A 24,490-nucleotide genomic window follows, 5' to 3' on the forward strand; every position below is an offset into this window, starting at 1 on the left:
ACTGTAATTGGCCATCCTCAATTTTCTGCAACCACAGCGACAAGGCCAAAAAGGTACACGGCTTTCTTTCTCTACTCTTCACCACCCAAATCCTACAACAACGACGGGGATTTGACCCATCAACCACGACTATTCCACACACAGCTGGAAGTCGCCAATCAACTCCCGACAAGGCAATTGACACGCGACGCTGATGCAATTAGGTGCGCTTGTCCCTGAATCGCAACAAACAAACTGCCTAGCCTGTCCGGGCTGAAATTTGTACTCGAACACCGCGTCAAGATGGGTATTCCCGCCGCCTTCAGGTGGCTTTCCACCAAATATCCCAAGATCATCTCCCCGGTGATCGAGGACACTCCGATTACCATGGAAGATGGTGCCGTCATCCCGGTTGACACCACCAAGCCGAACCCGAACGGCGAGGAGTTTGACAACTTGTACCTCGACATGAACGGTATCGTTCATCCCTGCTCTCACCCCGAGGACAGGCCCGCGCCCAAGGATGAGGAGGAGATGATGGTTGAAATCTTCAAGTACACGGACCGTGTTGTGAACATGGTGCGGCCGCGCAAGCTTTTGATGATCGCTGTCGGTATGTCGAACCCTTCCCTTGATTATCAGAGGTAAAAGCTAACTCGATCAGATGGTGTCGCCCCCAGAGCCAAGATGAACCAGCAGCGATCCCGTCGTTTCCGCGCCGCCCGAGATGCCAAAGAGAAAGAGGAGGACAAGGAGAAGCTGCTCAAGATGCTTCAGAAAGACAAGAAGAGCACCGTGCAGGTCCAGCCCGTCGAGGAGGTTGTTCAAAAGGCATTCGATTCCAATTCAATTACTCCTGGCACACCTTTCATGGACATCCTCGCAGCTTCTTTGCGTTACTGGTGCTCGTATAAGCTTAACACAGATCCTGCGTGGGCCAAAATCAAGGTCATCATCTCGGATGCCACCATTCCTGGCGAGGGTGAGCATAAGATCATGGAGTATGTTCGATCGCAGCGCAACTCGCCAGGCCACGACCCCAATACTCGCCATGTCATCTATGGCCTTGATGCTGATTTGATCATGTTGGGTCTTGCCACTCATGAGCCTCATTTCCGCGTTCTCCGTGAAGATGTTTTTGCCCAGGACGCCAGACCTAGATTATGCAAGCTCTGCGGCCAAAAGGGACATGATGCCGCGAACTGCCGGGGAGAGGCCAAGGAAAAGGAGGGCGAATTTGGCGAAAAGGACAGGGCTGCCCCTCTGAAGCCTTTTATTTGGCTCCACGTCAACATCTTCCGCGAATAGTACGTCAACAGGCCGTGATATGTCTTCAACCAAGTCTGAACCGATATACTGACACACGTCCAACAGCCTCGCGGTGGAACTAAACGTTCCCGGCCTTCCGTTTGCTTTTGACCTCGAGCGCGCTATTGACGGTGAGTGGTACCCCGGAAAACATACTATCTAAGTCCCACCCTTTGCTGACCAAATGACCAGACTGGGTGTTCATGTGCTTCTTCGTCGGAAACGATTTCCTCCCTCACCTGCCTGCTTTAGAAATCCGAGAGAATGGTATCGATACGCTCGTCGCCATTTGGAAGGACAACCTACCTTCTATGGGCGGTTACTTGACCAAGGATGGTCATGTCGACCTTGAGCGGGCCCAGCTTATCATGGCTGGCCTTGCCAAGCAAGAAGATGCCATTTTCCGGAGAAGAAAAGAGACCGAAGACCGGAGAGAGGCTGGTTTCAAGAGGCGGAAGCTTCAGCAAGAAAAGCAGCAGCAACGTAATGGCCAGGGGCAGCAGGACTCGCCATCATACCGCAAGCGGGGGCAACCGCCGCCGGAGACCTTTGCTGCAGCGAGCATGAACTTGATATCTGTGTCTAACATTCAGAAGCCGGCTGCGCATAGTATCACGCATGATATGGTGGTGAACCGCCAGGCGGTTGATCAGGCCAATGTGGCCAACAAGAGCGCTGCCAGTGTCCTCAAGAGCCAGATACAGAGCCTTATGAACAAGCCCAAGGAAGAGGTCCCAGCCCCCGCCGCCGAGGAAGCCAAGGAGCCCGCTGCGGAAGAGGCTCAACCAAAGTCGCCCCCGTCTGCTCTCGGCAAGCGCAAGGCCGAGCTCATCACCGAAGTTGATGCCAACAGTCCCGCTGCGAGCTCGGGTGCTGAGACTCCAGCCTCGGGCGAAGAGGAAGCCGTCGACACGGTCAGGCTCTGGGAAGAGGGCTACGCCGACCGGTACTATGAGCAAAAGTTCAAGGTCGACCCCAAGGACATTGAGTTCAGGCACAAGGTTGCGCGCGCCTATGTGGAGGGTCTCGCCTGGGTGCTGATGTACTACTTCCAGGGCTGCCCGTCTTGGGAATGGTTCTACCCTTACCATTACGCGCCCTTTGCGGCGGATTTTGTCGACCTGGGCAAGATGACGATCAACTTTGACAAGGGGAGGATATCCCGTCCGTTTGAGCAGCTGATGAGTGTGCTTCCTGCCGCGTCGAGACATGCCATCCCTGAGGTCTTTCATGATCTCATGACCAATGAGGATAGCGAGATTATCGACTTTTACCCGGAGGAGTTTGACATCGATTTGAACGGGAAGAAGATGTCGTGGCAGGGGATTGCGTTGTTGCCGTTTATTGAGATGCCGCGGTTGCTGAAGGCGATGGAGCCGAAGCAGAAGCTGCTGAGTGAGGAGGATAGGGCGAGGAATGAGCCCGGGAAGGAGGTGTTGATTATTTCGGACGCGCACCCGGTTTACGATGATATTACGCAGAAGTTTTACAGCAAGAAGCCGGTGGGGGATAAGGTGGAGATTGATAGTGCGTTAAGCGAGGGGTTGTCGGGGAAGATTGAGAAGATTGAGGGGTATGTGCCTCATGGGGAGCTGAGGTATCCTTTGGAAAGGCATACGTTTCCGGATGTGGACTTTGATCGGACGTTGAGGTATGTTGTTGTATCGATTGATATATGTGTGTGGCCATGGCTGACAGTGTTTTTTTAGTGTTCACTATGAACTCCCCTCCAGCTCTCACATCCACAAATCGATACTCCTCCGCGGCGTGAAGCTACCTCCTCCCGTTCTCGACAGGAGCGACATTGAGATTCTCAAGGGCAAGGGCCGCAACTCTGGACGGGGCTATGGTGGTGTGCCCTTTCATGGAAATAGTGGTGGCGGCAGAGGCGGGCGTATCAACTATGGTCCTGGAGGTAACAACCGTGGCGGCGGCGGTGGTGGTGGGTATAACAATCACTACCGCGGCAACAGCAATAACAACAACCAGTCTCAGGGGTATGGGAATGGGTATGGTAATGGGGGTGGATATGGTGGTGGGCAACAACAGTTCCCTCCTGTTCCTCCGGGCTGGCAGCCGCCGGTCCCTCCTGGGTTTCCCGGGTTTGGGCAGGGTGGTCCGCCGCCGGCGCCGCCGGGGTATGTGCCGCCTTATCAGCAGGGGTATCACCAACCGCCGCCGCCGAACAGGTATGCCATGCCGCCGGTGCCGCCGCCGGGGGCTTATGGTGGCGGTGGTGGGTATGGGGGACAGGGTCAAGGGGGTTATCAGCAGGGTCGGCAGCATGATCAGTATCGGCCTCAGGGACAGCATGATATGTATCGGCCTCCTCAGGGAGGACAAGACAGGAGACGGGATGGGGGACGGGGTGGTGGCGGTGGTGGTTATAGGGATAATAGGGATTATCGAAGGTAAAGGGGGAAGGTGTTGTGTTATGAGCAGATGAGTGGGAGTTGGCAGTTGGCAGTTGGTGTTGTATAACTTGTGTGTGGGTAGGGCTATGATTTGTATCGTGGTGATTGTTTGGTGTGCTATACGGTTTGATCACATGCATGCAAACACATTGTGGGACATTTCATCATGGGTGATAAAGGAGTTATGCTCTTGTAGTAGCTTGTGGATAAAATTTGAACAACTATTGCATTACGACGTCAGTGGAGATTTGATAATTTCTAGAGAATTATAACTAGCGGGTTTCATTAGTCTTGTTTGATTTGGTGTTTTGGGATACCGGCATATTTGCTATTTCGGGGGGTTGGATGAAATAGGAAAGCAATTCATGCTGTACAGAATATTGTTTTTCTCGAGGCATCGATCGTCAATCGAACAAAGGAATTGATGATCTGCGTGGAGGCTTGGGATAGTGAAATCGAAGCCCCTCACTTGCCGTGTGGTGAGAATAAAGAAAATGGCATGGGCATGGGATGGGTGCTGGATGGGCAATGTAACATTTTTGATGTTGTGGTGGTGGTGGAGGTGGTGGTGGTGGTCACAGTGGGAACGGTGAGCGGACAAGCGCGGGAAGAAGGACGGCAGAGAGGAGTGTCCGGGGCGGTGAGCATGGGGGGGCTAGAGATGATGAAACAGCACGCAAACAACCTGGCAAACCCACCACCCTCATGCTGCGTGCCCCGGCATTGTTCAAAGGTGCGAATCTGGCGATCTAGTTCGTGGGAAAGGAGAGAAGAGAGACTCGAAATCGGTGGACTGGCCCCCTAGGCACTTGAAGATTGTTGCTGATTTTTGTTAGGGGGTCCCCGCTTACCTAGGTACGGTAGGTCCCTCCCCGCCCGCATCGGCCACCTACTCTCCTAACCCTCCCCCATACACTACCTACTATTATCTCCTCCACTCCATCCCGTGCTCCAAGCGTGCCGCAATCCAGCGTGTGTCCCATCCTGCGTTTCCGGCCGACTACCCACCCACCCCCCAAGTTTCGGTTCGTTGGTGTGTGCCTGTCCTTTCAAGTCGGTGGGTGTGTGTGTGTGGGTGCCTGGCCTGGTTGTTGCTTTTGCATTAGCTAGCCTTACGGATGGTTTTTTTTATTACTTTTTTTTCTTCCTTTGCATTGGCCCTCTTTTAGTGACGAGAAAAAGCAAAGCAAAAGGCATAGCTACTATCAGACACAGACGCCGACGACAAAGGACCAGAGAAAAGAGAGAAAGGAGGTACGGATATACCGCCGTCTTGCTTGCATCTTTAGCTGCCCGCCGCATGATCGGTGCGACGACGACGACGACGACCGACACCACCCACACCCACCACCACCACCACCCGTGAATGCTTCCAATTTGACTGCAACGATTGCAAAACACGGCGCGGTTCGGATTGTGGAAGGGAGGAGAAGGATAATTATATCTTTTGGACTTGATTTCACGGCGTCCATCCTCAACCAAAGCCTCGGCGATAGCTCCCAACCACCAGCAGCAGCTTCGCGAACCCCCAACGCAAACAAAAAACAGCTTGCAAAGAGGAGGACCTCCCCCTAATCATGAGAAGAAGGCGGAACGGACCTACTAGAATCGACGCACAATGAATGGTGACGCCCTGGTGGGCAGCCTGGTGGAGAGGCTGAGCTCAAGGGTAAGGTGTTTTTGATGGACATGATGAAGGAGAAAGAGTGCTTTGCTTTTTTTTTTTTTTCCCTCGAGAGAGATTCTGGAAGCTAATTGCTTTTCTTGGACGACACACAGCTCCCCCACCGTACCGGCTCGCCTACCTCTGATTTCGCTCAAGACGAAGTTGTCTTGAAGACGCGCTCGACACTCGTCAACCTCAGCGCCCTCGGGTCCATCGCGCTCGTTCTCGACGCCCTCCTGACCGTGCTCAAGGAGCAGGCCCAGCCCTTTCGAGCTCTTCTATCTCACCCGCCGCATATAATACTTTCCGAGCTCTACATCCTCGAGCTCATCGCCGACTGCTGCGCCAGCCACTGGTACGGCTCCCAGAATGGCCCGATTACCAGCAGCAGCGATGGATCAAGGTCGGGGACATCCTCCCCTACCTTGGCTGGCGAGGGCCCCTTGTCCCCTGCTCAGAGAGCCACCTTTTACCCGCCCGAGTCTCTGAACGAGAGCCTTCTAGCTCGCGTGTTTGAGGCGATCAAGGTGCTTTTTGAGCCCATACCCGAGAATTATATCCTCCCAGCCAAGACCATCCTCGACGACACCTCGGCCAAGCATATCACTTTGCCCACCCCCGAAGAACCAACTCGAACACCACTCTCCACCCCATCGAGCGAACCCCCCGAGACGAGCCGGTTGCTGGGGGCTCAAGCAGCCGCGATAGAAGCCCACATCAAGCTCATCGTGGAATACGTCACGGCTTCGAGCTGGCCCAAAGCATTTGAATACTTCCGCAACGTCATCTACGCCGTCCGAGCCAATGCGCCACCCCAGGGCACCCCCATCCCCAACGCCGCCGCCGCCGAAGAGGAACGCTCCGCCTTGATTATGCTCAGGCTTGTTTCGTTCTTTTGGGTCGACGCCCAGAAGCTGAGTCTTGTTATTCAAGAGTTTTGTTCCAGCTTTTTGCACTTTAGAAAGTCGTTTCAGAACACGGTCGCGGTGGTGACGCCGCTGTTGATTACAAGGTGGTTGGACAGGTATCCGGAGGAGTTTATTGCTATCCATTCGATACAGAAGCGGAGGGAGAACGCTCCGGATACGCTGTTTGACATGACGCAGACAGTGGTGGATAACGGGCGGAGGAGGGCGGTGCTGTATCCGATGCAGATGACGTTGCTGTTTTTGCTGCCGGACGTGTTTGAAGTGGCGAGCAACATGCGCGAGGCCAAGTCGGGGGGTATGGCGAAGAAGGTGCAGTTTTTGGAGGGGTTGAGGAAGGCGTTACGGAATCGGAATGAGCAGGCTGCTTATTGTTTGGTGCTGTTGCTGCGAGCGGCGAGGCATTTTGACGCGGAGAGTGACAGTGCCTTGGTTTCGTACGCGATGGATGTGCAGGATGAGGTGAGGGATGCGGTTTTTAGGCGGTTTCCTCCGGGGAGCGGTGAGGGAGGGGGGATGTTTGAGCAGGATGTCATGACGGCGGCGTTTGTCTCGTTGAGTCACTTGAACTTTGAGAGCTGTGTCGACTCGTTGGCTTTGACGTGTCTGGCGCCGAGTGCGCCGCACAGCTTCAAGATTACGGTTATACAGGCTTGTGCGTACTTTGCGAGGCTGGAGGAGAGGGGGAGGTACCAGCCGCTGTTCTCGGCGGCGAGCGCATTTATTCAGGGGCAGCTGCATACCATGAGTGAGCTGCTGCATGAGGGGTATATCGAGGATCAGGTTGGGCAGAGGAAGGTGTTGGAGAGTGGGGGGATGGTGAGCATGGTGAGCAATGTGTTGAACTTTTTGGATGCGAGCCCGATGACGCTTTTTGAGGGGCCGCCGACCGAGAAGAGTGAGAGGGATCATTTTTATGAAGAAAATTTGGAGGCGTTGATTAGCTGTATTATTGCGAGCGATGAGGGGATCAGGAGGTTGGCGACGGGGGTGGCCAAACGGTTGTTTGGGGATGAGAAGTTTATGATGACTGTGAGGGCGAGTAAGGGGATTAGTTCGACCGGGTTCAAGACGAACTTTTGGAGGTTGACGTGAGTTTTCCTGATGTGACCGAGGGAGGGAGTGGAAGGATGGATTGGAAAATGCTGACAGGGTTATAGGTCGCTCATATTGATCTTGATATGTGATAGGGCGAGGTGGCCGAGCACGGCGGATGGGCTGAGGGCTGTTCAGGGGTATTTGGAGTCGAGGCTGCATTTGTTGACTTCGATTCCGGAGTTGGGTAAGATCTCCGAGGATGTTCCCGAGAGGACGGCTGCTTCGACAAAGTTGGAGACGTTGTTTTTGCTATCACTTTGCTCGGCGGATATCGAAATCTGCCAGATCGTGACGTCGTGTATAGGAACGTTTCTCGAGGAGTGCAGGCTTATCGACACGACTCCTGCGACGGCCAAATCATCACTTACGCTTTTGCGCAACGGAGAGGTGTTTGGTGAGATTTCGTCGAGGGATTTCAGGTTCACTGGGCTGGTTGCGTTCCAAAAGAGAATTAGGTCCCTCCTGAGGCGTATGCAATACCCCAGTGCCGGTATTCTGGATGCCTGGGAGCTGGTCTTTGAAAGATGGCTTCATTTGTCCAAGGATCTGTCTCTAATGGCAGTCGAGGGCGGACAAGAGAGAATGGTTGCTGAGTGGCGAAATTACTCGGGCTTCTTGGCCTCGCTGGGTGGTATTTGCACGGCCGAGCAGGCTATCAATCACGAAGAGCCTTCCATTAGTGGGCTACGATGGATCGACAGGTTGTCTTCTGTGAATCATGAGGAGCCGCTTTTGAGTCAGTACCTGAAGCTGAGCGTTCAGCTTCTGGCATGCGCCAACGTCAGAATTCGTGAGACCATCAGGGAGGTCTTGTCAACCGAGGTCCCGCCTTCGCTGTATCAGCCCCTTTTCAAGGCATTGGAGACGCAGCTTGATGTCCTCTTCACTGGGGCCATGGAGCCCAGTGTCAAGGGGCAAGACAACGACATTATCTTTGCAGAGCAGTCCTCTTCTCTGCTGAAGGCACTGGTGGAAAGGCTTGATACACCAACCGACCTCGGCGCGGCATCCTCTCTGCATCTCGGTGCTCTTTCCCTCAACTTTGCCAAGTTTCTGGACGGCGTCCCTGACACTCCTTCCTGCTTGCGGGTGAAGATCAAGATCTGTCAGCTCTGCGAAGCTGTCACAAAACGAAAAGAGCATCTCAATCTGCGTGATGATGTCCGCAACCGCAATCAGCTGCTCGAGTACATCTTTAGCTGGATCGCCCGGCCACGCTCACCACGTGGTGACAACACCGGCTACGGCAGCAACAGCAGTCGTGAGAACGAGATGGTGCGTGTCCAGCGGGATCTCGACAGGGCCTGCCTCAGAGCTTTGGCTGAACTCACTTACCGTCTTCCTCTTCAACCAGGCGATGGTCAAACAGATGCTGGCACGAGTGAGCTCAAGTCACAGATGTTCCACCAGTACTTCAACCGCTTCCTCTCGCTGCTCAACATGGACTCGGCCAGCTCGGTCGAGTTTGGCAGCACTCACCGCGGTCATCAGTTCACCAAAGATGCTGATGTAGCCACGCCTGCTGATCTTGCTATTTCAATCTTGTCGAACCTTCTCAGTGCCAACATCGATGTGGGACTGAAGCATTCGCTGAGCATAGGGTACCACGAGAATGTGGAGATCAGGACGGCGTTCCTCAAGGTGCTTCATAATATCCTGGTGCAGGGTACCGAGTTCAACAACCTCAGCGATGCGGCCGTGAGCGAAAAGTACGATGAGCTGATTGAGCTGTTGATCAACGACACCAGCTTGGCTACGGCGATGAGCGCCGTCTGCCCAAGTCACGACATGGACGAGCTAACCATTTCGTTATTGAACATCTTTGAGACGAGGGGGCTCACCTTTGTGTTACTCGAGGCTCTCATAAAACAAGAGGTCGACGACACGGAGAGCGAGCCTGAATTGCTCCGGAGAACGTCGGTGGCAAGCAAGATGCTGTCCATCTACGCCAAGTGGAAGGGCGTTGGGTATCTCAAGGGCACGCTGCAGAATGTGGTCGAACGGTTGATGCTGACGTCCAGGGACCTGAACCTGGAGCTTGACCCGACGAGGGTGACGAGTCCGGAGGAGCTGCAGACAAACGCGGAGCACCTGCAGATTGTGGCCAAGGTGTTTATCGACAACATCTGCGCTTCGACGGACAGCATGCCGGCGACGTTTCGAAAGATTTGCAACATCATCTCCACGACGGTGGTGCAAAAGTTTCCGGACTCAAAGTACACAGCCGTGGGGGCGTTTATCTTTTTGAGGTTCTTTTGCCCGGCCATTGTGGCGCCCGAGGCCGAGGGGTTGGTGTCGACGCCGCCGTCGAAGGAGATGAGGAGGGGGTTGTTGCTGATCGCGAAGGTGGTGCAGAACTTGGCGAACAATGTGCTCTTTGGGGTCAAGGAGCCGTACATGTTTCCGCTTATTGAGTTTTTGACGAATAATATCTATCGGGTGACGACGTTTCTGAGGGAGATTTCGGTGGGTTTTTTTTTTTTTTGGACATGAGAGATGAGGAAGAGGTTTTTGCTGACAAGATGATATCAGGCTCCTATGAGTAATTTCGAGAATCCACCCAGTGGCGAGTCGTTCGACTTTGGTAGCTGTGTTGGACTGCACAGGTTTCTCTATGAACATTGGGACCAGGTTCGGTTGAGGCTCAAGGCGCAGGAAAGACGAGAGCTGGTGAGGTCGCCTTCAGGAACGACACGCGCTCGGTCACCTGTTTTGGAGCCGCTGAGGAATTTGATTATGAATCACTTGGGCCCGACGCCGCTGGCGGTTACTTGGAACAGGCCACAGATCTCGGCAAACAGCCCACCGGCGTATTCCAGGTTCCAGGACTTTATGCTTCGCAATGCTTTCCGTAGCACGGAATCTTTCCTTACCGCGAGGGCAGTCTATGATGGTGGTGAGAGCAAGGATGGGCTGTCTATCATTTGCATTATTCTCAGGAACATTGATGCCGAGTCGATTGATTACGACACGCTGATCTACTGCTACCTCAAGATTGCCAGCAGGCTGTGGCATCGTCCGTTTGGCCTGCTGATCGATGCCACCTGTTACAATGGGCAGACGGAACCGAGGGACGAGCTGTTCCAAAAGCTCGAACAGCTGACGCCGACCGAGCTGTCAAAGCAGCTGGCACGGATCTACATTTACAACATGAACAGCGCCTGCAAGAAGTGCTTCCGCCGCGTTCTGAGGATATCAACCCGGAACGAGACCAGCGTCTTCAGCCCCAACAACGTCGAGTACCACCTCATCGGCAGCTTGCAGGACCTGCAGGCGCACTTCCACCTCAGCCAGCTGCACCTCCCCAAGGAGACCATCAGTGTGGTGACTGACACGCGATACGTCTTTCAACCCATCACTAGGCTGTCCAAGTCCAAGGGCAAGATTGACGTGGTCATCAAGGTGGGCAGCCAGTTTGTTCAGGTGACCACCACCAAAAAGCAAGACGTCCCCGGGTTCCGCCTCAACACGACTGTTAATGACATTTTCCGGTTGGGCGACGTGGACGAGGCGCCGACTTCGATCCAGACGGAGGACGACTCTGCTTTTGGGCTGCGGGCGGACAACGGCAAGATTGTCATGTACTTTACCAGTCCCAAAAAGGCGGATGTGCTGCAGGCGATCAGGGCTGCCAAGGCTAAATATGGGAAAGATACGAGAGCTCTCAAGTCGTTTGATCGGTTGATTCGACCGCAGGATGTGCCTGGGACGTTGCTCAACCTGGCGTTGACGAACCTGTCGAGCGGGGATCCGAGGCTGAGGCTGGCGTCGTATAACCTTTTGAGTGCGCTGTGCAAGGCTTTCAAGTTTAGCGCCGCGTCGATGCTGATGAGCGGGAAGGACATCTCCATCCCGCCTGACCCGTCGAGGTTTATTGTCGGCATCAGCAAGAAGCTCGCTCAGGCGGAGCCGCAGCTGACGTCGGATTTTCTGAATGAGTTCTTTGTCGGGTGGGACAGCTTTTCGGATGAGCAGAAGCCTCTTAGTTTGGAGTACATGGCTCCCTGGATTCCTAGCCTGCGGACGTCACTCTTAGCGAGTGAAAGTGAGAGTGATAAGGGGAGGGAGAAGATTGCGGCGCTGTTCCGGAAGCTGATTGATATTACGCTTAATGATCCGACGCTGATGAATACACTGGGGCATTCGGTGTGGCCGGTTATCCAAAGGGATGAGGTGCTGCTGGACATTTTGCTTGATGAGATCATCAAGACGGCGCTGAGCATTGGGTTCATGGATGAGCAGACGGAGGTGTTGGCTTCGGTGGCGAGTCAGATTGGGACGATCACCCTCAGGGCGAGGTTCATCTCGCGGTTGAGGAAGGCGTTGAATCGGACTTCGCTCAGGCCGACGAGGTCGTTGCCGGATAATGCGGTTTGGAACGAGATTTGCGTCTTGCTTCAGTTTTGCAAGGCGTTGGCGTTTGACAGCGGGGTGCAGGCGCAGATGTACCTGGCCGAGATTTTTCACATTGTGACGATGCTGGCCAATACTGGCATGTCGGATGTGAGGGTGACGGTGCATCAACTGTTGACCAACACGCTGCATTCGGCGTGCACGCACTTTGAGCTGGACGAGGCGAGGCAGGGGAAGATGAGGGCAACGTTGGAGATGTTGTCGGACAGCAAGAGCGAGATCTTTGTGAATTCGGTCATGTCGTTGAGGGATGGGGCGTCGATCTCGACTAATCAGGAGGCGGGGAGCACGCTGGGCGCGACGGAGAGCCTGGCGGCGATATTGTTTGAGACTTGCTCGGTTGCGGCGCCGTCGGTGGATTTGGCGAACGCGTGGAGGTCGAGGTGGATGAGTTTGGTTGCTAGCACGGCTTTTCAGAACAATCCGGCTATTCAGCCACGCGCTTTTACCGTCATGGGCTGTCTCGCGAGGGAAGAGGTTGATGATGATTTGCTTTATCAAGTCCTCGTCGCGCTGAGGAACAGCGTGGGCAGGTTTGGTGATGACACGAGCAGCGACATGCTCGTTGCCATTGTCACCTCCCTCTCGAAAATGATGGCCAAGCTCCCCTCTGCGTCACGATATGGTCTGCAGCTCTTCTGGCTGGCCATGTCCCTCTTGCGACTCGTCCCACCAAACCTGTTCAATTGCACTGCCATGTTCCTCGAGTCGGTCCTCACCAACATCAGCACTTCGGGTGACATGCGAGGAGAGAAGATGGTGCCCTATCTCCTCCAGGGTAGGGTCCAACTGGAAGAAGCGGCCCTCCACCTCGACGAGGCGTACGGCATTCACTTCAACGCGGAAAACTTTCACTTTGCAGCCTGTGCCTGTCTTGTTCGGGGCCTCACAGACGCATTCACGAGGACAACAGCATTGAGAGTGCTGTCCACCTTTCTAGAAATGACAACCTGGAACGACCCGGCCCCACCACGAGGTAATCCTTTGTCCTCGTCCTTTTCAACCGACCGATCCATCCGCGACCTGGCCGGGTCCCCTTACATGGCCCTCATGCTCGCCCGAACGGTATCGATTGATGAATTACGAGAAAATCTCTGGTCGGTAGGCATCAACCCATCTGGTTTGTCGGATTTGGTATCACTCCGCTCAGCTCAGGACCTTGTCCTCCTCAAGGATAAAGACTTGCTTCTCAACACGGCCATCGAGCTGGTCGATTTTCAGTATCTGGACGATGCGGTGCAGTACCGGAGTCTGCAGTGGCTGAACGAGGTTACGAGGGAGAGGCCGGGGGTGATGGGGCATTTGTTTGGGCATGTGGGGTGGTTGCTGGATGATATTTTTAAGCACTGCCAGAGTTCGACGACGTTGGAGGCCGCGCATGTGCTGCTGCAGACGGGGTTGAGGTTTAGCACGCAGGAGCAGAGGCCGGATTTGGGGAGACGTTGGAGGGGATGGGGTTTGGGGGTTGTGGAGGAGCTGTGGGAGTAGTTTTGGGGGTGGGGGAGGGGTTGGATTTGGGGGGGGATGGGAGGGGGGATGATGGGGGAGGGGGGGAGAGAAGGTGTTTTGGGTTGACGGAGAGGTTGATTGAGGTGAGTTTTGCCGCTGATTTGTCTGAGAGGAGAGTGAAGCTAACAAAGGGGTAGTTGATCATTATCTAATGGGCCGGCTCATGATTGGGGGGGAGGGGGGGCAATATTGGTGCGGGTAGTTGTTGCGGTTAGGGGAGGGTTTGGGTTGAGGGGTGTTGCATTTAATGAGGTTTCGTGGAGATGCATACAGTTGTTTGTGTGTGCTTTTTTTGTCAAATCTTTTGAAGAGGCTTGGTTTGGATCTGTCTGTGTTGGTGTTGGTGTAAGGGGAGTGGTTGCACAGTGTGTTGTTGTTGTTGTTGTTGTTGTTGTTGCTGCTGTTGTTCCTGTTGTTGTTGTTATTGTTGTTCATTGGCGATTTTTGGGAAAGCATATGGTGATTATTTCTTTTTTTTCTGTACATGCATTGTTTTTGGACGAGGGGGATAAGGGGGTTGGTTAGTTGGTTGATTGAAATGAGCGATATGAGAGATATGGAAGAAGAGGGGGTGGAAAAGGAGGGTTTAAACGAGATACCTTGCCTATAATGAGAATAAAATGTTGAAGGGTCCAAGTGTGGTATCATGTTTCCAACTAACTACGGGGGAAGTTGCTGCTTTGGAAACATCATTGGCGTGAATCGGTTAGCTTTGCTATGGATAGGTATCATGCCCCCATTACCGAGCTGTTTGTTTTGTTTACATCCACATCTGTTCCCCTTGTCTTTGGAGCCCAGTTGTTTCATCCGTATAGAACAAACCTCGGGGTTTATTACCGGTATGATCACCGGAAAGAAACATCCCTACAAACATTACCAGCTAGTTTACTTCACTGCCCTTTTCTCGCGAGAGTATCATCAACACCCCGCTACCGACCTGCCAAACGTGTGATCACCTCTCGTTTTACTCTCATTTTCGTTTCCAACTCGGCCTCTCCCCTCCGACCCATCGACCTGGGGGTGGGCGTGTCCGCAAAAGGTGTCAACCAATATGATCAGCCGTATTTTGAGGTCAGCAGAAATCCGACCCACCCAACCCGGGGAGCCGACGGGTCGGGTCCGCCTGCGGCACCGATGGGTAAGGGTTTGTTGTTTTTGGGTCAGACGGTCTGTCAACTCAGATACCTACCTATTGAGTCCGGCGGTGGTAAGAAATTGGCTGCGAGAAAAAAGAGAAAAAGAAAAATAAGCGTGCTGCGCCCCTGGGTGTCTGAGGTGATGATTGACGATCTAGATATGCAATGGGATTGTTGTACGGGCATACGGCACACCCGTGTGGCATGTTGGGTAGCTAGGTGGGTTGCTTGCAGCGGCGCAGCTGGGGGGAGGTAGTGTATACTTTTGGTTTTGGCAGGTACAACGTAGTATTTTCAAGCCAGGCTGCTGCCATGTTACACGAGTTTGGGATGTCAACAACCCCCCCTTGAAAATTCTGCTGTTGAGATGCGGTGCTTGGATGGCATGGCATGGCAGGTTACGAATACGTTGGATAAGCAGGAAGGGACTGTCGTCAAAAGTGGATGCGATCTTTCAAGTCGGGATCGGTCGGTCTACTGATCCGGCATGGTCTACGCGAGTGCGCCCGGATGAAAATACACTAGATCCCGGAACACGACTGGCCCTCAATACAGGATACGGGACACCAAGAAAGTCCAGATTCCAAAATGTCTGAATTTGTCGGTCCTATTATTTCGTATAGCCGGGAAAAAAAAGCGCGGCCAGACGCGGCCGGAGATGCGGAGGTTTTCGGGTTCAAGGAATCAACAGGCCTATTTTCGTATCTCTGGGGAGGTGTTGTTGCTGAGTGTGCTCGACCAAACATGATTCCAAAGTGCAAAATCCCACGCTATGTGATCCGGAGGCTCAAAATCATTCCATTGCCCACACAGGAATAAGTAATTACCAATCACACAAACAACCATGCTTGTGTCGTCGTCGATACCGGGTTTCTGGCGACCATCCCCCCGGAGCAAAGGCCGAGCACCGAACAAGAGAAAATGAAAAAAACCGTCCAACCAAACCACTTCGGCGTCTCCCGAAGGTCAAAACCCGCATTCCATGTCCCATTACGGAAAGGCGCAGGCACAGACACCCTTTTTTAGCAAGCGCCGTCATGTCTTGCATTAGCTCCCCCCAACTCCCATGTGGTGCAACCCTCCCACTTGCTATCTGGAAAATCTAGAAGCCACCCACCCTTGCCACAAGATAATCGAGACACCAAAGTAGGTTAACAAGTCTTGAAGGATAGTCCATATGCCTTTAAAGATAGTCCATAGGTCTTTAAAGATAGTTAATAGCCCTTGAAAGATAGTTTAAAGGCCTTTGAAGATAGTTAAAAAGCCTTGAAAGATCGTTCAAAGGCCTATTAACTTGCTTTTGAGGTATAGTTCATAGTATAATATGGGTTTAACGTACTTTAGTGTCTAAACTATTTTGTGGCAAGGGTGCCTTACAATGTCGCAGTGAAAAGAAAAGGAGCGAAAATTCTTTCCACTGCCCTTTTTTTTTTTTTTCTTCCGCATCGGTAATGCAGGTGGTGATCGAGAGGAAGACAAAAATCTCCGCGGGATATCAATTCGGTCGGTCTGTACATTTGGCCAAGTGTGTGGCTTGTATATTCTTCCCTCCGAAGCATCTAGCCCGTATCTCCGAGAAAAGAGCGAACCAGCGAGAGCAGCAAGAATGTACTTGTACCTGTCTGTGTGTCCAAAAAAAAGAGTCAAGGCGCAAAAAAGAGGATGCAGGAAGCAGCTGGCCAGATCCGAAGATATTTGTCAGAGGTTTGTCCAAACGTCATCCTGACAGAACTGACCAGGCTGTTCTCGAGACATTTTGATAGCTTTCATGTATTGTAAGTGAGGCGGCTGGTGTCCTGTGCTAGTAGTGCATTAGAACTCGTATCAATATAACAACGGCGCAATTCGTCGTGCAGGACAGCTAGCTGGTCCCAAGCTGACGGTTCAGTCCAGCGGCACACGTTCCGCTACCGGGGCCGGCACGGCAGATGGGTAGACGGGGCTCCTGGTTGGTTTGTGGGGGTTCGATAGAGGCGAAACGCACTGGTTGACATATCTTGACTACCTGGCCGAACCGACTCGGAGAGGCAAATTCTCACAGACATAAAAAGTGCGCACAGCTCTCGCTCGACTCGCCCACCACACTTCCTCCCTCCTCCTGAGAGTATGCGCCGGGCATGGTGTGGGCGAGAGGTGAGAATGTGTGTCGCGTGTGCTTGCTGGGATCGAAAGAGGTCCAAGGATCTGGGAACGAGTGGGGAACGTGTCCGGGGCGGCCGACAAGAAAAAAGACTGAGATCTGCATCTGGTGGTGGGGCCCCTCGGCTTGGCATCAAACGTTTGGAGGGCGGCCTCTGTCGCTGATTGGCCAGACCCGCTCAACGGAGAGACTTGGCTTCACGGGCCACAGACGAAGAGAGGTGTTGCGTTGGTCCAGTCCAGGAAATCGAAAGATGTCGCTCTTGATTGGCGTGAGGTCTGTAACGATCTAGGCTGGGATCTGGCAATCTGACATGCGCAAAAGTGTGTGTTCGAGCCCTCGAGAAGCCAGGGGTTCACGGGGTTCCAGAACGCCGGCAACAAAGGAACCAGAGCAATCCACAGCTGAACTTTCTGATCCTCCACGCTTTCCGCATGTGGACTCTTTGATCAAATTCAACCTGCTGTCCCACACACGTGGGGTCTGACACAAGCCCAAAGCTGCTGTTGTGCTGTTTATGGTCCACGTCGCGCGCTCGACAACACAGCATGGTCCCAGGGGGGTACTTTGGTAGAATGAGGTGAATTAAGGCCCGTTGGGCTCTCGTGTACCCGTACTCGATGCCATAGTCGGATAAGCCATGCTGGACAAGAACAGCTGGGCAGGACTCGTACTACCCTCTCCCCTCCTTCCCCCCTTCTTCTTTTTCTTGTCAATCAGTTACGTGCCGCATGACGAGGTTTTGGAAGAGAGGGGGAAAAAAGGCTATGCCCTACGTTGCGCGCACCTGACTTGACCGAAAACCGGAGAGCTTCCGAGTCGTCCTTGTCCACGATTGCACATCTGTGCAAAAAGGTGGTCTCTCAAGAAGAGGGCTGTATACGCAACCTTCTTGTCCTGCCTTGACTTTTGACTACGTAGACCCTTCCCCGTCGGCTGTGCAATGGTGAGGCTTGATACTGATTCATCGTTCTTGGCAAAGAGGTGCTAGCTCCGAAAAACCCTAGGTCTGAGAGCGGCTCGGCGTCGATCGCTCTCGAGCTCCGCTATTATCCCCGCAGTTTGAGCGAGGCGCCTGGGGTCAAGTTCAGGAACCCTCGGCATCTCTTTTCTTTGACAGTCGATGTGATGGCTTGGAGAGCGATGGAAGAAAAAATATTCCATCGGGCGCAGCAAATGCAGGTCGAAGAGACTTTTTCCGGATCGGCCAATCGGATAGAGGCAATCCCGGCATTCGTTTCTTTGATCAAGGAGAGAACATGGGTCATGGGTTTGTCAAGGTAGATGGTGGGGTGGATCGGGGAACCGCACCCCCCACCCGAAGCAACGTCCCCAGCGGTTGTGATCCAGTTGCTAAACTCCGACGCCGCAATCCAGACATCTGGCAGGCTTTCAAGTCATCGAGTAAGCAGCCTTGAGCGACTTCGGATTAGACTCTCCCGTGAAAGGATGAGAGAAACAAGTGTCCTCGTATGGTCCGGAAACCGGGAACCCAGTGAAGAGTCTGGGTTGTGTTCACATGCATCTGACTCATTACCCGAAATGGAAGCCACGATATACACAGTCCTCCCGTCTGCAACGCTCTCGCTGTTCCTGTTTCGCAGTCACCTATAGGTAGTCATGTGATGCATCCCAAGCGAACCACGAACACATGACATGTAAGTGCTTAGGTGGTGCTTATGCAACTTTATGTAGAATAGAGTAAAAGTTCTGCTCATATCCGCAGACACGTGCCGAGAGATTGGTCGGGACAAGAATACTGTAAACAGCAAGTGTAGCAGATCTCAAAGCCACTTAAACGGCCTCCCGGTATATTTGATGGGTATCCGTAGGTAGACGAAGCTTTGCGTTACAGTACAAGCCACACTGCAACCGCGTGTTTAGTGAACGCCACAGGAGACGTCTCCGCGGGCCAACGAGAAGCCGCGCAAAGCAAGACATCAACGTTGATCGTTGCGACCCCAACGGTCGGTCGGAGCTGGTGACCAGCATCGTGGACCTGTGGCTTCGCAATTGTAACCAGACTGTCGGTTGCAGCCCTGATTACAGGGACATTGTTCAGCCAACAAGTGCCGAAAAATCAAGGAACAAGCAAGTGTAAGACAAGTCACAGTTGGGACCCTGAATTGTAAACCACTAGATCTTTGACAGATCTTTGCCTCATTTTGGGAACGATCTCCGGTGGGGTTGGAGCGAGGTGTGGCTAGTGACGCGCAATGTTCCCCCAAACGTCCCTCACGAGCAACCACTTTCCCGTGTCCGTATGCGCTGAATGCAATGCAATCGAGAATGAATCGTTGTGATTTTGACTAGGCGGCATGTTCTGAGTGGTGGACCCTCCGAGAAGGAACATGGAAAAAATCAACTAGGCCGCTGGAAAGCGGTCACAGGTGCAAAGCGAGCGGCAGCCCGAGGGTTCCAGCTGTCAACTGCTTGGTGTCGGCAACATGCCCGGTGCCTGAAGTTGGAAGGCCTCTATGGAATCCACGGGGTGGAATTTGCAATGGTAATTGGGCGCTTCCAGGTGCTGGGAAGGATTTTAGAGTAAAGTCCATCTGGGAGAAACGGCGATCGCCTACTGTATAGCCATTTGATACTGATCTAAAGGGTTGAAGGAGGCTGTGTGCATTGTTGGGGTGCTATCCCCAGCTATTGGTGGACACTCCGGTTTTTGGGGCAGTGGGTTGGACCCACTAGTCTGTCTACAGAATAACAGTGGGTTTTTCGTGTTCTCCAAGCAATATTCTGCCAATGACTCGGGCCCTACGGCCTGTTTGGCACAAATCCTGCTGCCAAATCCCACAATCGAGACTACAACACCGGCCCACAGCAATTCAGCTTGGATTGCACTCTTGCACAGGGCTCGCAGGAGACTCTCCTATCCGATGCACAAGTCGACAGACTTGGGATAGACGGACGCCAATGGGTTCCAGATTGGCTTGGGACGACAGCCAGCGAGCGATTGATTGAAGCTGCCGTCTCTTCCGTCGTAGCATCCCTCCCATCATCTAGATGTATGGTGACCACAAGACGCAAAACTGGAATTTCACTGGAAACCTCGGCATGCGGAATCTCTTCGGAGCACGGTCCCCGGTACACACTGGGCTCTTGTCGAACGGACGGGCAGCGACACTTCATCTGATGTTCCGGGACTGGTCATGACAGATGGCCCCCCGACTCCGACCGCTGCTGCCAGCAGTGCCAGCACAGAAACCACTTGGTCGCCCATATACCGGCAGCCAGAGAGACGACTCATGACTCAACACTTCCTGGACGCTTCTACGATGCTCGACATGTTATTAATAACCACGGGACTGATACGGTAACTAGTGAAAAGACAGTGTTCCAGCAAATGTCAAAGTGGTGCATCTCCCACCACCGTTCCGATCGTCGTCCACCTGCAACCTGAGCTACGACGTCTCTGACGCCAAGGAGACCCAGGCTCTGGCCTGACTTCCACTACAGGCAGGGTACCCAGGTACCTTGGTGCCCTGCAGCCGGCCACGAGCAGGTACCAGCTACCGCCAAGACCAGCACCAGCTGGGCCTGCAGGTCCCCTGCCCCTGCACCCAGTTCTCTTTCTCGGTCTTTCCACTGCACAGTGACTCCCGCGCTGAACCAGCCGGACCCTTCCCTCCAAGGTACGTCATATGGAGACTTCCACATTCCATGGTCACCCCACTCCCCATTAGTCACGACATACCCCCCCCCCTTCCCCCATGGTGTGTCCTTTCCTGTATATTTAAGATACCGTCCGGGCTTCCGCCTTCTTCTGATCTATTTTGCCACACATATCAAATACCATATACCACAGCTCTAACCTATACAACATCATGTTGCAGACCCCAAACCGAACAACAACCTTTCCTCATCAACAACAACTCAACACATACACACAACACCTACAACCCGGCCCATACGACCGTATGCGACACACAGCGACACCATTCCACACCGACGTGAACAATAGCGCACACGACATTGACCTCGACTCGGAACTCAACTACCAGAGCTTGTCGTCATCGCCAGTCTCGACACAGTCGCTGCTCTCGCAGTACTCGGGTGTGGGTTCTTCGCCTTTGTCGACCTTTGATAGCATTCCGACACCGACGCTGGGAGGACTGAGAGGAGATTTCGAGGGCTCTTTGTTCGAATACTCGCCACAAAGCAACCAGGCCACCCTCGCAGAGTCATCTGCGTCGCTTTTCCCAAACCTCGACCTGATGCAAACGGATACGTGGATGCCAAACGGCCTCACCCCAAGGTCGGTCGGTCGATTCTCACATCACAGAGAGTCTTCGCTGTCTTCTCTGGGCTCGAATGGTCCAGCTTCTCCATATTCGCACAACACCACCAATCCTCAGATCGCGGTGACGGATTCTCTGGGTGAATACCACGGCTTGCCATCACAGGAAGACTTCAACTACCAACTTGCACCAACAAAGCCGTTTCCCGGTGTGACACACGACAACTTCTACGCCAACCTCGGGACATATGCCTCGGCCGGTCCAACGGCTATCAACTACCCACAAGTAGCTACGGCTCCGAAGCGGAGGGACGACCGAGGGTTGCTTCAGCCTTCTGAGAACCCGATTGGGTCTAACCGGTCACAGCCCGTATCGGTGGCGAGCTCTATTAATTCTGACTCACCCGCCACCCCAGCAGGTGACCTCGAGGAAGACAGGAGGAACAAGAATGGTGAGAATGAACCAAACCTTTTCGATTACCTCTCAAACGATCCAAGCTCACCATTCCTCGATGAAGCAGTCATGCACACCGTTCCCAAACTCGACCGCACTCTGACGGATGTTTATGCCGATGAACTCTACAACCCAGACTTCACCCTCACAAACACATCAGCATCTCAGCTCCCAGTATCACCAACAAACGACTTGTTTGTACAGAGGATCCAGGCTGCCAACAACCAGCACTTGACAGCAACAGTCAACTCACCGGCCTCAGCGACACCACGGGATCGATCACCATTCCGCCACGGCTCACCGCACGCGCCCTTGCCAGTGCATGATTTCTCATCCATGGGAGCTTCGCAAGCTCGCTTCGGGTCGGCTCAGCAGATGCGTGAGCAGAGCAAGGCGCTTCAGGACGCCCGTGTTATGCAGCAACAACTGTCTCGCGCTGCGAGTGCCACCACACCACCAACTACCATCTCACCCAAGGACGCCATGCTCGAGTTCCACGAGTCGGATGGGGACAACAGCTTCCCACTGTTCCCACCACAGTCGAGCACCTTCAACGTGGATGCCATCACCAAGGCCACCAGTGCCCCCAGCCAGCCGGCGTTCAACGGGCTTTCTTTGGATACTACGGCCATGTTCAACAACTACCTGGCCTCTGGCCTTCCCAACAACATTCAGGTGCCGCAGCAATACCCATTCATCGCACGCCCACAGCCACGTCAAGAGAGCGCTGTGCCATCGCTGAGCAATGCCTCGCTCAACACATCAAGAGTCAGCTCTGTCGATACCGGTCTAGACTCTGTCAACAGCCCACCAAAGCGACCTGCGGATGTCTCTGCTGACGGAGGCACGTACACCTGCACATACCATGGCTGCACTATGCGCTTCGAAACCCCAGCGCTTCTGCAAAAGCACAAAAGGGAGGGACATCGCCAGGCACATGGCCTCAACGGTAGCAGGCAGCCAGGGGGCATGACGTCCAGTCTCATGTCGCAGGCTGGGCCTCACCGCTGCGATCGTATCAACCCCAGCACTGGAAAGCCCTGCAACACTGTCTTCTCGAGACCCTACGACCTTACCAGGCACGAAGACACGATTCACAACGCACGCAAGCAAAAGGTTCGCTGCAACCTGTGCACTGATGAGAAGACGTTTAGCCGCGCTGATGCCCTTACTCGACATTACCGCGTGTGCCACCCCGATGTTGAGTTTCCCGGCAAGCAACGTCGTCGGGCTCACGCCAGCGGGTGAATGTCAACCGTCGCTGCAACACCACAGCGCTGCGACACGGCCCGACAGCTTGGCGAGATCTGAATCATGCTGCCTTCGACGACCACACAACAAAACATCAATCAGCATCATCCATCGATTTTGGTACCAGCCTCGCGCTGCCGATCTGACTGGCATGGTGTGGAATGACACAATTCACAAGAGAGCGATGCGCCAACCGACAGGCTTGGATCGGCCCACGGAGCATCCAAGGCTGTTGCATCGTTCGGGCGTGTGTGGTGGTGTCGATTGCATCGCAAATGACGTCGACTGACGCGAGGGGTCCCTTGTGCATCATCAAGCGCCAATTGTCGGCTGTCATTGGTTGGGAGGCCCTCAGTGTGCGACCCCGCAAGAATTCAGGGTCTAAACCACGCCGCTCCATGGCGTCGTCCCTGCAGGGTCTAACAGGGAACCCCGGCTATTTCTGGGCTGTCTTTGACGGATCAGCTGGACCCTGACTTTTTTTTGGCTGCCATCGGCGCCCAACTCGAGCCCTTTTCGCTTCGCCAGGTTCACCTGTCATATGACGTCATCCCCACCCTCGACACCACTCCGGAATGTCTCGATTTCGGGTTTGGGAGTTGGTTCCCCGTCATCGAATGGGATCAGCGACCGTTTTCCTTTTTTTGGTGTTCAATCTTGGGTTTCTCGACCTTTTTCGGTTTCCTACCTCGAACTTGTATGATGTAGTGGTGGCTTTCTTTGCGGAGCAAAGCAACGCTTTTACCCGATTTCCCGCCATCTTCGATGACGATGTCGCTTTTTCAGTTCCCAACATGGAGAGCGGTTTTTTTTCTTCATTATTGTGTCCTAGAGCCCGGCAAGCGTGTGGGACTGCGACACTTGTACCAACAAAGTCTATGATGACAATGACGGCATTCCCACGGGCGCTTGATATAAAACGGTTTTGGGACTATGATCGCATGGGGGTTTTTTTACGATTTTTTACGATGGAATTCTAGCGTGTATTATGAAATCATGGGTGGCATCAAGAAAGGGAAAGGGATATGATAGATCTGCTTTCAAAGCGCGGGCTAGCAAAGGAGTGCATGGCTAGCGATTTTGTTTTTGGATTTTCTCACAACGCATCCCGGCTATCAGTGCTGGGTTTTGTATCATTTCTCTTTATTTCTTTCTTGGTTACTAGAAATGGCGGGTGTCTTTTCTATAGACCCAAACATCCCCTCGATGGGGAGAGGTTTGGCGGGCGAGGTGTTGATTTCACTGGGTTTCAAATGGGTTCATCTTTTGGGGGATGGGAAAAAAGAGAATGATTACTACTGCTACAATGAAAAGGGTGTACAGTCGAATGTTGTACGATGGAGTGGGTGGGGGGAATGATTGGTATATTGATGGGAAAAAGTAGATAGCATGATTCTGAACAATAGTATTTAATACCCCTCACTGCAAGTACACGATACTTTGGCATTTTGGTGATCTGTTTGACAGCATTTAAAGGATTGCGTGTTGACGGGTAGGTTATGCTGGCCAGGCTGGCTTGTGGTTAGATGGAAAGTGGGGGAAATGGGGTGACATCAGGAGAGGTTTTTCCAAGCTCACGATGCCTGGGGAGCACGGGAGCTTTCCAAAGCGGGGTTGTGATGACGGCACCCTCCTCCCGATTTGGGCAGTTTCTCACACCCCCCTCGGGCGTCTCGTGGTAGGTCTATGACAAAAGTACTGATAAGGCACTCTAAAAAAGCGAGAAAAGATGGAAACGAAAAAATGAGGTGGGTGGTGATCAAGGTTGGTTTTGGGTTAGCTTCGAGAACTGTTCGGGTATGAGTCCCGCCCTTGAACGGGCGGACCAGACCCTGACGTTTGGTGTGATGGGTATGCAAAGTTATTCATCCCCCTGGGCCACTGACGTCTGAGAGGGACCCTGAGGTTCCGAGATAAAGGAATGAGAGACGGGATAGCGTGCACTGACGT

General features: G+C 53.4%; 3 protein-coding genes across 3 annotated transcripts; all 3 read left to right on the forward strand.

Annotated features, from left to right (window-relative positions):
* Nucleotides 1-52: 52 nt before the first annotated feature.
* Nucleotides 53-3,702, forward strand: RAT1 (5'-3' exoribonuclease 2; the record flags this gene model as incomplete). Its single annotated transcript, XM_062949031.1, has 5 exons — nt 53-592; nt 644-1,286; nt 1,354-1,418; nt 1,480-2,938; nt 2,997-3,702. Exons 1-5 carry the CDS (start codon nt 283-285, stop codon nt 3,700-3,702), a joined length of 3,183 nt encoding a protein of 1,060 aa, XP_062797251.1. The 5' UTR covers nt 53-282.
* Nucleotides 3,703-5,319: 1,617 nt separating this feature from the next.
* Nucleotides 5,320-13,292, forward strand: IRA2 (Ras GTPase activating protein ira2; the record flags this gene model as incomplete). The annotated part of the gene is made up of 4 exons (XM_062949032.1): nt 5,320-5,370; nt 5,481-7,384; nt 7,454-9,857; nt 9,924-13,292. The coding sequence occupies 4 exons, from the start codon at nt 5,320-5,322 to the stop codon at nt 13,290-13,292; spliced, it is 7,728 nt and encodes a 2,575-aa protein (XP_062797252.1).
* A 6,581-nt stretch (nt 13,293-19,873) lies between these two features.
* Nucleotides 19,874-23,962, forward strand: QC764_605270 (uncharacterized protein; the record flags this gene model as incomplete). The annotated part of the gene is made up of 3 exons (XM_062949033.1): nt 19,874-19,911; nt 20,212-20,230; nt 20,432-23,962. The coding sequence occupies 3 exons, from the start codon at nt 19,874-19,876 to the stop codon at nt 22,535-22,537; spliced, it is 2,163 nt and encodes a 720-aa protein (XP_062797253.1). The 3' UTR covers nt 22,538-23,962.
* Nucleotides 23,963-24,490: the final 528 nt, after the last annotated feature.

This window comes from Podospora pseudoanserina, chromosome 6 (assembly GCF_035222485.1).
Source record: "Podospora pseudoanserina strain CBS 124.78 chromosome 6, whole genome shotgun sequence".
Classification (NCBI taxonomy): domain Eukaryota; kingdom Fungi; phylum Ascomycota; class Sordariomycetes; order Sordariales; family Podosporaceae; genus Podospora; species Podospora pseudoanserina.